Source organism: Terrapene carolina, unplaced genomic scaffold, assembly GCF_002925995.2.
Source record: "Terrapene carolina triunguis isolate 2854851 unplaced genomic scaffold, T_m_triunguis-2.0 Scaffold58, whole genome shotgun sequence".
Lineage (NCBI taxonomy): Eukaryota > Metazoa > Chordata > Testudines > Emydidae > Terrapene > Terrapene triunguis.
The window spans coordinates 68,311,217-68,324,469 of record NW_020664409.1 but is presented as its reverse complement, the minus strand read 5'-3'; the positions used below and the strand labels follow the sequence as shown (position 1 = coordinate 68,324,469).

Genomic DNA, 13,253 nt, shown 5'->3' with positions numbered 1-13,253 from the left:
ACACCAGTCAGCATTTCAACTAATACTGGACACAGCACAATTTTTAGTGGTCTCACATTACACTGACCCAAAGCAAATGAGTTAGCACTAATTTAATGGCCTGAATGTTTTATGTACACTTCCTGGTATGTACATAAAACATTGTCACTTCTAAGTGGTCAAATAAAGTTGGCACTCCTGGAGTTAGTTATTTCTTTGTTGGAATAGAAACAAGTAGACATGGAGAAGAGTTTTCTTAGTCTAGTTAATAGACACGTACATTTCTGAACAGGTATATTAAACAGTAAAAGCAAATGTCAACTTAAAGCTCACACATGTAGCACCACATTCAGACCACCGGCAAAACAATCCAAAGAGCTCTCTTTTCAAGTCCCAGCCTGCTGTCTGTCTCTCCAAGTTGTGTTAAGACTTTGCAGTGTCTCCATTAACCTCTCCCCAAACCCATCAAAATCTTCGGGGTTGAGGCTTTCAGTCAAAGTCCTTGCTCACTGCCACAGACTAGGTGTCAATCAAAATTTCCCTCCCCCGTAACCCTCACAATAGTGTCCACAACACAGCCCCACAAGAGGTAATCAGATCAAAAGCTGTGGTGATGAGCATAGCATAAGAACGTAGATAGATTACATCTAAGCTTTCCTGACATGAGAATATGGAACCATTCGAACCTATGACATTTGCCAAGTCAAGTGCCTTATGTACAGTCTCTAACCCAACATGCTAGTATGTTGCATGGGTCTCCAGTAACCTCTCCTAAGTACGACTGAGTGAATAATTGGCAATAAATGTATTCAGTGTGTTTCACCTTTTCTTTTATTTCTTTTATTTGAAAATTGTCCACAAAGAGATTGCAAAAGTCTCAAAATGTATTTTTTATTCAAAATTGTCATTGGTATTGAAATAGTACATGATTATCCTGATCAGGATGAGGGCCCCGTCATGCCAAGCACTATAAAAACAACACATTCCCTGCCCCCAAGAGCTCAGTTCCTGGCCCTCAGATTAACTGAGCAAATATTACAATTGAAGTGCAGTTTTCTCTAATGTCTGCAACTAAATTATGGCACAGCCTTAATTAATGTAGCTACATGAATTTTGAATTGTCTGTCTGTCTGTGGCAGTCACAATCTTCTCAGTAGGCTTGGCTGGACAAGTTGGGGTAGGGGGGTTGTCATGTTGTAGCATGAGATAACAGAGAGCTAAGTCAAGTTAATGGCTAATGTGACTGTAAATGTGAATGTCAATTCTCCACAATGATTTGTTCCAGGACACAAACTTTTGTTCCTGGTTGTGGTTCAGTCTTGGGCTCGGTCTAGGCTAAACCATGACAAGGAACAAAGATTTGTGTCATAGAACAACAGTTTGTGGATGGTCTATGTTAGCATTTGCAATCAGATTAGTTAGAGTGTTGTTTGGCACACAGCTTAGATTTTCAGCCTATTAAGTCAAATGTGACAAGGTTTTTTTCCTTCTTGTGGGTGTTGCCCTCAGAGCTGCTTGTAGTAGGATAGTCCTGTTGCATTATTGCAACTCTTATGTCCTCTAGCTAGTTCAGCTTTGTCCTTCAGTCTGAGAACTTGACTTTCATGGGCTTTCTGCTTTTTCCTTTTTTATTTAAATGTATATATCACACCTGTTTAGTGGCTGAGGTCAGCAAGCTATTGGTCAATAGATAATAAGCAATTTAAGGGAAAGAAGCTTCAGGATTGGAGACATTAGAAGGCCAGAACTTACCCACCATTTTACTATCCTTGCTCTGTCTGGGTTGTATTTTTGGAGGACTCTAATATGGAAGACCTAAGTCTTCTTGAATGAAATGGATGCACAAGTACCAGCTTAAAACTTGAAGACCATTTTCAGTTATGCTGTCCTTCATACACATCAAAGTTTGACTATTTTAACCAAAGTCATGCAAACAGTTTGTTGTATTCTGAAATGAATTTTTATGAAAGAGAAATATTCCCATTTGCATAGAGTTATCTTGTTTGCATTGTTTATGAATGTTTTTACATGTGTTCCTTATTTTAGGGAAAAATATGATGGTTTGATTGCCTGAGGGCTAAACATACTGTCTATATTATGTAAAGGGAAAATCCCACTCTTGTCTCTACTTTGTTTTAACATTAATTTTTCAGCTATCTAGTTTGCTGTATGACAAGCAGTGATGATTTCAAGATATAATTAGCTAGCAGGAAGCAGAGCTGCTAATACCATAGCATTTGGAATCTATCTTTTTTGGCTCCTTGTTTTTACAATTTCTTCTTCTTTTTTCTTTTTTCCTTTTTTTTTTTCTTGGCAAAGTGACTTTATATTTCTGAACTCTTAGTTCAGATTAAAGGAAAAACAATAAACTGAATAAATGGGGAAAATATAAAACCTGTGTCTGACATACAGTGAGCAGCATATGACTCATGCTGTAAAAAGTATCTGTGTGAACTGAGACCACAGAAGTACTGTATGCACTGCACTAAACGTATCACTAGTAATGAACAGATTTTTTTTTAAAACATACACTTGCTTTTCAGGTAGATACATACACAGTATTAGACCAACCCCTGAAGTTCCTCAGGCTGCTATCTATGTAGCACTCACACTGTATCATCTGTTTTCCAGACATCCTCAGAGACATAGCCCAGAATCAGTGTTATAATCTCTATCATGCTGAAGTCACTGGGGCTACCGCCAAAAGCCAATGCTACATCTTACTCACTCTGAATTTCCGAGGCCACTTGTTCAGAAGTAGCACTGTTTCCTTTATTACTTTTAAGTTCTTAAGGCTGTAGCTCAGGACCAGCACAGTATTCTCAGTTATGTCCAGTGAATACAGGATATCTTTTTAGGCATTAACTAACCTACTCCTTATGGCGTTCCAAACGAGCTAAAAATGTAATTTCACCCTAAAAGCTGTGATACGTGCAAAACAGAAACATAACCTTTCCTCACCATTTACATTTACCTGACCACAGAACCATGGGAAACAGAACTACTACTTGTGCAGATGTACGCCGACAGACCCCGGTCACCAGCATCAAACCGGGGACCTCTGGAGCTTAGTGCATGAGCCTCTACAGCATGAGCTAAAAGCCAACTGACTGTTAGCTAAGGCTGTAGAGCAGACTCTTTTTATCTCTCTCTAAGTGGTTTCAGTGCCACTAGATGGGACAGAAGACCACACCCAGAAGGTGTGTGGGTTACATACTTCCTCTAGCTGAGGAAGTGCGTCCAGAGCTTCAGAGACTTCCCAGTTGAAATCCTGGACAAGCCCCCATTTATAACACTGACAGACCCTGGTTGTCGGTGGGAATCGAACCGGGGACCTCTGGAGCTTAGTGCATGAGCTAAAAGCCAACTGGCTATTCGCTAAGGCTGTAGAGCAGACTTCTTTTATCTCTCTCTAAGTGGTCTTGGTGCCACTAGATGTGGGTTACACAGGCTTTGCTGGAAGGATGCTGAATTTGTGGAACTCAGTGAACAATACAGGGGTTTAATCTAGATGTCCATGTTATAACTTCTATATTGGGGAGAGGGGACAAGGGACGGGATTAGTTTAACAGATCTGCAGTGCATTTTCAGTGTCAGAATTGTTAAAGAAAAATGACAATTCTAGCTGTTAAAGTCTGCAAGTGGATAATTGTGGTAAAAGTGATAATTACTAAATCTCATTATAGTGAAGCCAGCCTAACGTGACCACCCAAGGGATCAGCAAAAAATCAATTGCTTATCAGAGGTTGGCCTTTAACTAAAAGGTCAAATAAAAGCATACTGAAAACATTAGGTATATCAAGTGGTTTAAAACAGGGAATTGCCTGTTGGAAGTAGCCCTTCATTCAGCTGTCACAGAATTTATATAAAACTGCCACTTCATAGGTCTCAAATTGTACGGTCATCTATACAGTGTATTAATGGCATTAGCCCTCTAAGGATATATGTGATAAGAGTAAATTAAAACTTAGGTCACAATCCTGCAAACAGGTCAGTGGGTTTCAGGACTCAAAGCAGACAGAAAGGATATGCACTGGAGCATCTATTTTCAGGATTGAGACCTCAAGTTATTTGTACTGCATATTAAGTTTCTTTCTAAATTTAATAAAATGTTAATAAATCTAAAAAAAAAGTATGTAAAATGCAATCATACGTAAAATTGAAGAGTTTATTGTACAGTTAGGGAAAACGAACAACTCTAATAATCTGAAAAGGATCTAAAATTTGATTGTCAAGACATTCAGAATGCTCCATTATAAATATTAATTAGTGATTTTACTAGGGATGAAAAGTATTTTTTAAAGACTCAGTTACCTCTTTAAAAATACCTTAGCTCATAAGAGCAAGGAACACTATCACTTTCACTAAAACGATGAACTGGTTTAAAAAACTAATTAATCCCATTTTAGTATTAGGATGATGTAGTGCTATTTGCAGTGCCATCTTTCAAATGTCATTTAAAACAGAGTTAATGTTCTGCTGTGATTCTTAAACATCCCAATGCACTTTTGGCAAAAGTGAGGGAGTTAGCACTGGTGTCTTAGCTAATTTCTAATCTCAGGCCAGGTCTATACTTCAAACTTTTGCTGACATAGCTATGTCAGCCAGGCTGTGATGAGGTGCAATTTATCACTGTCATAGCTGTGGTGGCAAAAAGCTGCTCACATAGACACAGTTATACTAGCAAAACTGCACTTTTGCTGGTTGTGACCGAATTCACTCCTGTATTCACAAGACTCCTTGTCTCCATCCTCACAGAGGAAGGAACTTTATCTAGGGGTAACCTCAGAAAAATACATTTCAAAGGGAGATAGAACTATAAAAGTGAGGGGCAAAAACTCCCCCATTTCTTTTTCTTTCTCTCCCTCTCTCACCTAAGAAAACAAAGGAACCAGCCCTTTGAATTTGGTGGCACATGCTGACTTGAGAATTTGGTCAGCAATGTTGCAGAGAACATGTGGTAAGGATTTTAGCTTGAACCAAGTCAAGTTGTAGCTGCTAGAAAGTGTTTTATCTTCAGTTCACCTTTAATCATTTCTGACTTTAATACCTTATACCTACTCACTTAAAATCTCTCTTTGTAGTTATATAAACCTGTTTTATTTTTTAATCAAAACTAATCCAGTGTTGTGTTTAAACTGAACTGTTTGGGTACTCCAGTTGAATTAGCAAACTGTTGAATATTGACCCCTTACAGGGGCAATGGGCCTTTAATATCAGAACTGCCCAGGAGAGGGCTGGAATGCAGAACATATGTTTTGTAGAAAATTCAGGACTGGGAGTGTGTTGGGGCCACCCTGCAAGTGGTAACCCAGGCTGGTGGAAGCCAGAGTGTGACTGGAGTGCTGCTGGAAGGCTACAGCAATACACAGACCCTCAGGGTCTGACTTGCATACTATTTGGCTGTTTGTGAGAAGTCCAAGGTTGCAAGGCAGCTGGTGACACAGCTCCCCACTGGTCTGGATTGCACATCAGAATGTGACACTGATATAACTTATTTCACTCAGAGGGAGGAAAGCTAAAATAAACTGGGCCAGCAAAAGTGCAGTTTTGCTGGTATAAGCTGCATCCACAGTAGGAGTGCTTTGCTAATTTAATTTACCAGTGTAGTTATACATGCAAAGTGCTGCTAGTGTAGACTTGACTTCAATCTATTTAGCAAGGTTTTAATCGTGCCCTTATCACCATGGTATTTACATCAAGGATAACTGCATTCTGCCTGCCTAAAATCCTCCCTGGCAGTTTCAAGTAGCTATTGTCCTAAACTGTCATATAGAATTACTGGGCACTGGTAAGTAGCTGCTGTATTTTCTGTATGCACCTAATTTGGGGCTTTATTGGGTTTGATCCCATTATTAAGGGTTTGCAGGACTGGGCAATCATTTGTAAAGCCTTAGAGAGCTTTTAAGCTGAAAGGCGTCATAGGGCTTGTTTCTGGAAGGTGCTGAGCCCCCTGGACTTAAGACAGCAAAACACATGCATAACTTTAAATATGTGAATAGTCCCATTGAAGTCAATAAAATGTTTGCTGTGTGTATCCCCAGGTATCTGAGGTGTTACTACTGGGCAGTGCGCACTTTAATTACCATTGGTGGTCTTGCAGAACCGCAAACCCTCTTTGAGATAATCTTTCAGCTACTGAATTTTTTCACGGGTGTCTTTGTGTTCTCCAGCTTAATTGGTCAGGTAAACAAATGAATTAATTGCTAGATTTACAGTTGTGTAAATTACTGCCATGTAAAGACAATGTATTCTTTATGGTCCCATTCATATACATAATACAGAAAACTTTGAAGCAGAAGATCAAAAAAGTTCAAGGACTCTTTTGAGTCTCCACTGTATATATTTTTCTGACAGATGTATTTATCTATGGTTGTAGTTCCACGTATGGCCCTTCGTAATTTACAGTAGACCCCAATTTTCGAGGCCATAGCTTCAATCCTGCAGTTGGACCTGTCTGGTGGAACTCTACAGGGAGGCCTGCCCATATGGCTCAGATTACAGTATCAGAGCTCACAAATTTATGAAACTGGCTTACGTGAAATGCCTTGGTCCACTCATGGCCTGGGAGAGTAATCTCTGTTGGGTCACCCAGCACTGCTACACTATAATTTTAATATCCGTTTTTGGATTTATCTTTAGACATTAATGAATTGCACTTGCTGTTAATTGCAATCAGGGATGCACAGAGGGTTTGGGGGGCCTATGGCAAAATCTGAAACTGATTGCTCCCACCCTTCCTAAATAGAACCACTGAGGGGAAGCCCCGGGGAAGGGTGGGAGGTGGATTGGAAAGCAAGACTACACAGCACACAGTTTGCAGTGGTGGCTCAGCTCCTGTCTCGTGGGGCTCCCCACTCCTGGCATTGCAACCTGATGGATAGGCTTGCAGCGCTTCTCAGGCTTAGCCCAGCTGCCGAATTTCCATGAGTGGCGCTGCGACCCCATGTGCCAGGTCACACTGTCAGTCAGGTTCGGGAGTCCTCTGAAATAGAGGGCCCTGGGCAAACTGCCCCTTTCCCTATCCTCCTTGCCCCTTGAACAGCCCTGATTGCATTTAAGTGTTATCACTCTTAAAAACATGAATGGTACAACACTGCACTGAATACTGATGTATCTGCAGGTTATTTAGTATTCCCCTGATTTTACAAAGTTTTCATAGAATCATAGAAGATAAGGTTTGGAAGAGACCTCAGGAGGTCATCTAGTCCAACCCCCTGCTCAAAGCAGGACCAACCCCAACTAAATCTTCCCAGCCAGGGCCTTAAGTACCTCTAAGGATGGAGAGTCCACTACTTCCCTAGGTAACTCATTCCAGTGCTTCACCACCCTCCTAGTGAAATAGTTTTTCCTAATATCCAACCTAGACCTCCCCCACTGCAACTTGAGACCATTGCTCCTTGTTCGGTCATCTGCCTAGGTCCATCCTCTTTGGAACACCCCTTCAGATAGTTGAAAGCAGCTATCAAATCCCCCCTCACTCCTCTCTTCTGCAGACTAAATAAGCCCAGTTCCCTCAGCCTCTCCTCGTAAGTCTTATGCCTCAGCCCCCTAATCATTTTCGTTGCCCTCCGCTGGACTCTCTACAATTTGTCCACATCCTTTTTGTAGTGGGGGGCTCAAAACTGGACACAGTACTCCAGATGTGGCCTCACCAGAGCCAAATAGAGGGGAATAAGGGCACACTGTTGACTCATATCCAGCTTCTCATCCACTGTAATTCCCAGGTTCTTTTCTGCAAAATTGGCGCCTAGCCAGTCGGCCCCCAGCTGATAGCAGTGCATGAGATTCTTCTGTCCTAAGTGCAGGACTGTGCACTTGTCCTTGCTGAACCTCATCAGATTTATTTTAGCCCAATCCTAGGTCACTCTGGACCCTATCCCTATTCTCCAGCGTATCTACCTCTCCCCCTAGTTTAGTGTCATCCACAAACTTGCTGAGGGTGCAATCCATCCCATAATCCAGATCATTAATAAAGATGTTGAATAAAACCAGTCCCAGGACAGACCCCAGGGGCACTCCGCTTAATACCGGTTGCCAACTAGACATTGAGTCGTTGATCACTACCCATTGAGAAGCCGTTGATCACTACCCATTGAAGTCCTAAGAACTCTGTGAAATGAGGGATTTACTGTCTGCCATATGTTACAGCTGCAAATTTGGCACATGATAACCTGTGGTTAAGATTAAATCAGTGTTCTTGTTTTCAATTCATTTGCATCCAGGTTTGAAAGAAAAATCTGCAAAATGTCCAAAGTAATAGGCAGCATCAAAAGTTTTTTTCCGACCTAACTATTGGAGTTACATTTCATATCCAAAGGTTTGAAAAGAACTTTCCTGGCTGCAGAAAAACAACAGTTACAGTTCCTACATGTGGCAGTGAGTCCTACTGGACTCTTGCAGAAATCCCTGTATGGTGGGGAGTTCAAATGAGAAGGCAAACACAAGAACTGTTGCATTTAATTGTATTTCTATTGACCACAAGATTTGAAAAAGTTCAGCAAATCAAGTAAAAGAAGTCTGTAAGTCTCAAGTAAATAACAGGGTGTATACCTCTAACTTCCTGGTAACACAAGGAGTGGGAAAAGAAATACTAAAATATCATGAAATAGACTATGCCTGTAGTATTTGCAATGCATCCAGCAAACACTGGAAATAGCAGCAGCGCACCTCTTCCTATAAGATTTCTAGCCTGATGATTAGATAAACTTGAAGAAATTCTGGCCAAACAGCCAAATCTTTGGGTATCTAGTTTGCAAACCTAATATTTTTTTCATCTAACCTAGGTCCCTTATTAAAGCCCCAGTCCTGCAGTTGACTCTGTGCAAACGGACCGCTCCACCAGTGCAGAGTCAATTGAAGGATCAAGGCCTAAATATAGATAAGTGAAAAGATACGTGAATATTCAGTCAGTGAATAACTTCTGTGTTTTCAAAGAGGTTTAAAGTTACTTGACAAGTTCTTCTTTGTTACATTGGTGTAAATCCAGAGTACCGTATATACTTGTTCATAAGCCAAATTTTTTTAGTAAAAAAGGGAAGCACCAGAGAAGGGGGTCGGCTTATGAATGGGTATAGAGAGGGAGAGGTGGGATACAGTCCCTCCCCCCAACAGAGGGAGCAAGGAGAGGCAGCACAGCCAGCAGAGCCAGAAGGGAAGAGGCGGGGCCAGAGTCTCTCTGCTTCTGGCCACACTGCTCTCCCCCCAGCCTCCGAAGCAGCTGCAGCTCCGGGGCTGGCAGGCTGCAGCCGTGCCGCTCGGTCCCGCCCCCAGAGCAGGCTGTGGCCGCACTGCCTGGCCCGCCGGAGCAGGCTGCGCTCATGCTGCCCAGCCTGCTGGAGCAGCTTCAGCCAGGCCAGAGACATCCTCCTCTGGCCCTCTCCAGATAAGGTGGTAAGGAATGGGATGGGGAGAGTGTGGGGGTCCTGGGCTAGGGGTGGGGTCATGTGGGGGGTGGTCACAGGGGTTACTCCCCTGACTCCCAGCTTCTCCCCCACAAAAAATTTCCCCACCAGTTGCTGTCCTGGCCCATCAGGGTAAGCAGCTGGCATGCCAGGACATTTTGTTTACTCAGGTTTACCTCCGTGCCTGCAGATGCTTGAGGTAAACAAACCATCTCGGCCCACCAGCAGCTTATCCTGATGGCCTGGGAGCCAACGTTTGCTGACCCCTGAATTATAGGGTTGGCTTATGAACGGGTTATAAAAATGTTTCCATTTTTACTTATCCATCTTGGGGGGGGTCAGCTTATAAACGAACCGGCTTATGATCAAGTATATACGGTAATTCCTATTGAGCTCAGTAGAGTTCCTCCAGACCTCGACCAGCGTGACAACAGAATTTAGCCCACAATCATATTAGTAATTGGTCATCACAATGATATTTGAACCTTCTATCAAAAATGTAACTGTACCTAGAGAATAGGGTGTTTTCAAACATTAACACATTTAAATTTTTAAAAAGAGATGTGACTTTTTTTTGTAGAAATGTTAAACTGTGCTCTTGTGCCAAGACCTTCGAGATCAATGTTCAGCCCAAAGTTGATTTTTATGACTGATCAAAAAATATCTAACGAGGGAAACACTGACAAACTCTTACATCTAGTGGCATCAACTGGTATTAACACATTTTTAACTTCAGTTCTGATTTGCCATTGCATGCCAAGCAAAGTGGGGCTTAATTATTGAATTTTAAAGGAACACCTTCAATTTAAAAATCATGCTTCCATCTGAAAATATTTTACTTACAAATAGCACAGGTTTCCTATAACTGGAAGATTTACACTTTGTTTAATTTATGCATTAGACTGTATTTTTCACCTTAACTCTGAAACACGAGAGAGAAAAGTATGTTTAAAATAGGAAAATATAAAAATCACAAATACTGGCAGGGGCATTCAGGGGTAGCTATGGTATGTGAAACTACTTCTAACATGGCTACATTAAGTTGTCAATGTCCCTCTAAAAAAAAAAAAAAAAAACAGGTGAAAACACAACTATTTAATGCAACTTAGTTTAAATCCATTCATTACCACTAATGGTACATTATACCATATACAATTATACACCTCTACCTCGATATAACGCTGTCCTTGGGAGCCAAAAAATCTTACTGCGTTGTAGGTGAAACCGCGTTATATTGAACTTGCTTTGATCCACCGGAGTGCGCAGCCCCGCCCCCCGGAGCACTGCTTTACTGTGTTATATCCGAATTAGTGTTATTTCGGGTTGTGTTATATCAAGGTAGAGGTGTATTAACAAAGCAAAGTGTTTGTATTTGCAAAATGACTAATCACTTAAAAATGAGACTGTTACCGCTGAGAAGTGTTTGTAGTAATAACTGATATTTGCAGATGCGGGATGTAATTGGAGCAGCTACAGCAGGACAGAATTACTACCGTGCCAACATGGATAACACCGTCTCTTACATGAACACCTATACAATTCCAAAAGTAGTTCAGAATCGTGTTCGAAGGTGGTACGAATACACATGGGACTCTCAAGGAATGCTGGGTAAGATGACTCTCAAACTATACCATATCTGCTCACACACTAACTCACAGCAGAAATGTTCTATTTAGATCCAAGGAATACATGGATCTCATTTGATCTCTTCTGAATGGTCTAGGGGTGGGTGAGAGAGACACACACTAGTTAACTAGCGTCAAAAAAGCCAACCCAATGTGTTGTTTTGTAGGGCCTTCAGAAACACACATATTATTAAGAGAAAAACCTGTATTGGTGTCGGTGGATTTAAGTGTTTTCTAAGAGGTTTTGAATTATTACATATTGTACTTTCATGTTGTAAAAGTGTAGTGTCTAAAGACGGATCACTAACCTGAACTTCTAGCAGCACAGCAAGTCTTCATTTATGGTAGTCTTCATATGTAGTTCCAAGGCTACCTTGAATATTTGGAAATTAGGTTACACCCAGGATTAGCACCTGTTGTAATACAATAGCTACAGTTGGGAATTCTCTTTTCTATATATAAAATAATTGGAGTCTAAAAATAACCAAGGGGTTTTCATATGTTTATCCATCTGTAATATGTTCTGCTTGGAGTTCTGAAGAAGCAGTTTAATTTATTGCACAATTTGTTAGTCTGAAAGAATATTCCTCTATTAGATCTCATGTATGTTAGATTTAATTCTATTAGGCTATTCTTCTGTACAAGGGAAAGGTTCATTTTGATTTTTTTTTTTAAATTCCCTTGCTGCTGCTCTTTTTCCTTCTTCCTTTGCATTTCCACTTTGTAATTAGGAATTTTGGGGTCTTTTTTTCTCTCTTACAGATGAATCAGAATTACTGGAGCAGATGCCAACCAAAATGCAGTTAGCCATTGCAATTGATGTGAACTTTGCCATTGTCAATAAAGTTGACTTATTCAAAGCAAGTAATTTTAAAGGAGAACGGAGCAATATGTTGTTCTTGTGAGCTATAAAATCTAGTTTTGCACATGTTGCAGTATTTAGGACATTTTTTTCATTAGTTATATTAAAGGCAAAATAAGGTCAAGAGGTTGCCAAGTGAATGGAAGCTCATGGTTGGATTGAGCCAAATGCCTGTCTCTTCATCCAATGCAGAAGCCAAAAAAGTTTGAGTGATACTGTGTTGTTATTTTAGTGCAGTTACACTGACATTATCCGCCAAATTCAGAGGTGGCAAATGGTGGTGTAGTCTGCATGTCAGTTTGGGGGTATAAGTAAGCCAAGGGGGCGGAAGGATGAGGTAGCAGGAAAAATAATCTTCCCTAGGATGTGTCATTTGCCCACTTGTACCCAGTGCTATGTGAGAGGTCACAGTTCTTACCTGTTCTAGGTATAGGTAAATAACTGTGACACTCTGGATATTGCTGTTTGATAACTGTGTGCAAATGGACTTTCTAATGGTTATTAATATAAGTAGTTATAGTTGTCTCAGGGACATATGTGATAAATGATTGTTAAGGTTGGGTCTTTGCCATGGGATTAATAAAAAATCATAAGGAAAAGTCACAACACACAATAGTTTTAGTCTTAATTCATTTGTCATGGGAAATTATGAGAGAGGTTAAATAGATCAGGCCAGATCCTTTGCTGGTACAAATCTCTGTAGCTGATGTCAGAACATTCCTGTAGCTTCTGAAGACACTACAGCACTAGAGGTTTGTACCAATAGGGGAATCTGACCCAGTGCTTCCCCCTCACCCATAAACATTGTTTAAAGCCACTTAGTAACATTGTACTCGTCGTTTGAAATCTATTGTATCGGACAAGGAGCCATGTTTGCTTAAAAACAACCATATGGTGGCGCCTTTTTATACCACCTGAGCAATAATGCACCAGAAATCTGGCCCACAGCTTTAACCATAGTATTGAACACATTTAATTAGACCAGCATGAGAGTCACATACATATACAGACATCTCACAGGTAGAAAGACTATTCTTTCAAAACACAGAGAAGATAGAGGTTGAGGCACTCAGTTAATACCATGATAAGGGCCTTAAAGGTACCCAAATAGTTCCTCCAGCATTCTCTCTACCCTCCAGAAATTGACCTTTATGATGCTTTAAATCCACACTCAGTACCTGAAGCATTAGCTCAATACATTCCTGTATTGCTATCTCTTGCTTCCTCGTATAAACCTCTCGGTAATCATTTCAAGTACTGCACAAGTATAGCAAAATTCTAATTATTTTTAACAGGGGTGTGATACTCAAATGATTTACGACATGCTGCTGAGACTGAAATCCATTGTGTATTTACCTGGTGACTTTGTCTGCAAAAAGGTGA

At 40.7% G+C, this 13,253-nt stretch overlaps 1 protein-coding gene across 1 annotated transcript in view; it reads left to right on the top strand.

Moving 5' to 3' along the window:
* CNGB3 (cyclic nucleotide gated channel subunit beta 3) overlaps positions 1 to 13,253 on the top strand; it is a 116,703-nt gene that overhangs the window by 81,695 nt on the left and 21,755 nt on the right. The window contains exons 11-14 of the mRNA XM_029913349.1: positions 6,024 to 6,165; positions 10,832 to 10,991; positions 11,771 to 11,868; positions 13,166 to 13,249. Coding sequence (XP_029769209.1) covers positions 6,024 to 6,165; positions 10,832 to 10,991; positions 11,771 to 11,868; positions 13,166 to 13,249 — 484 coding nt within the window. The remainder of the gene's footprint in view (positions 1 to 6,023; positions 6,166 to 10,831; positions 10,992 to 11,770; positions 11,869 to 13,165; positions 13,250 to 13,253) is intronic.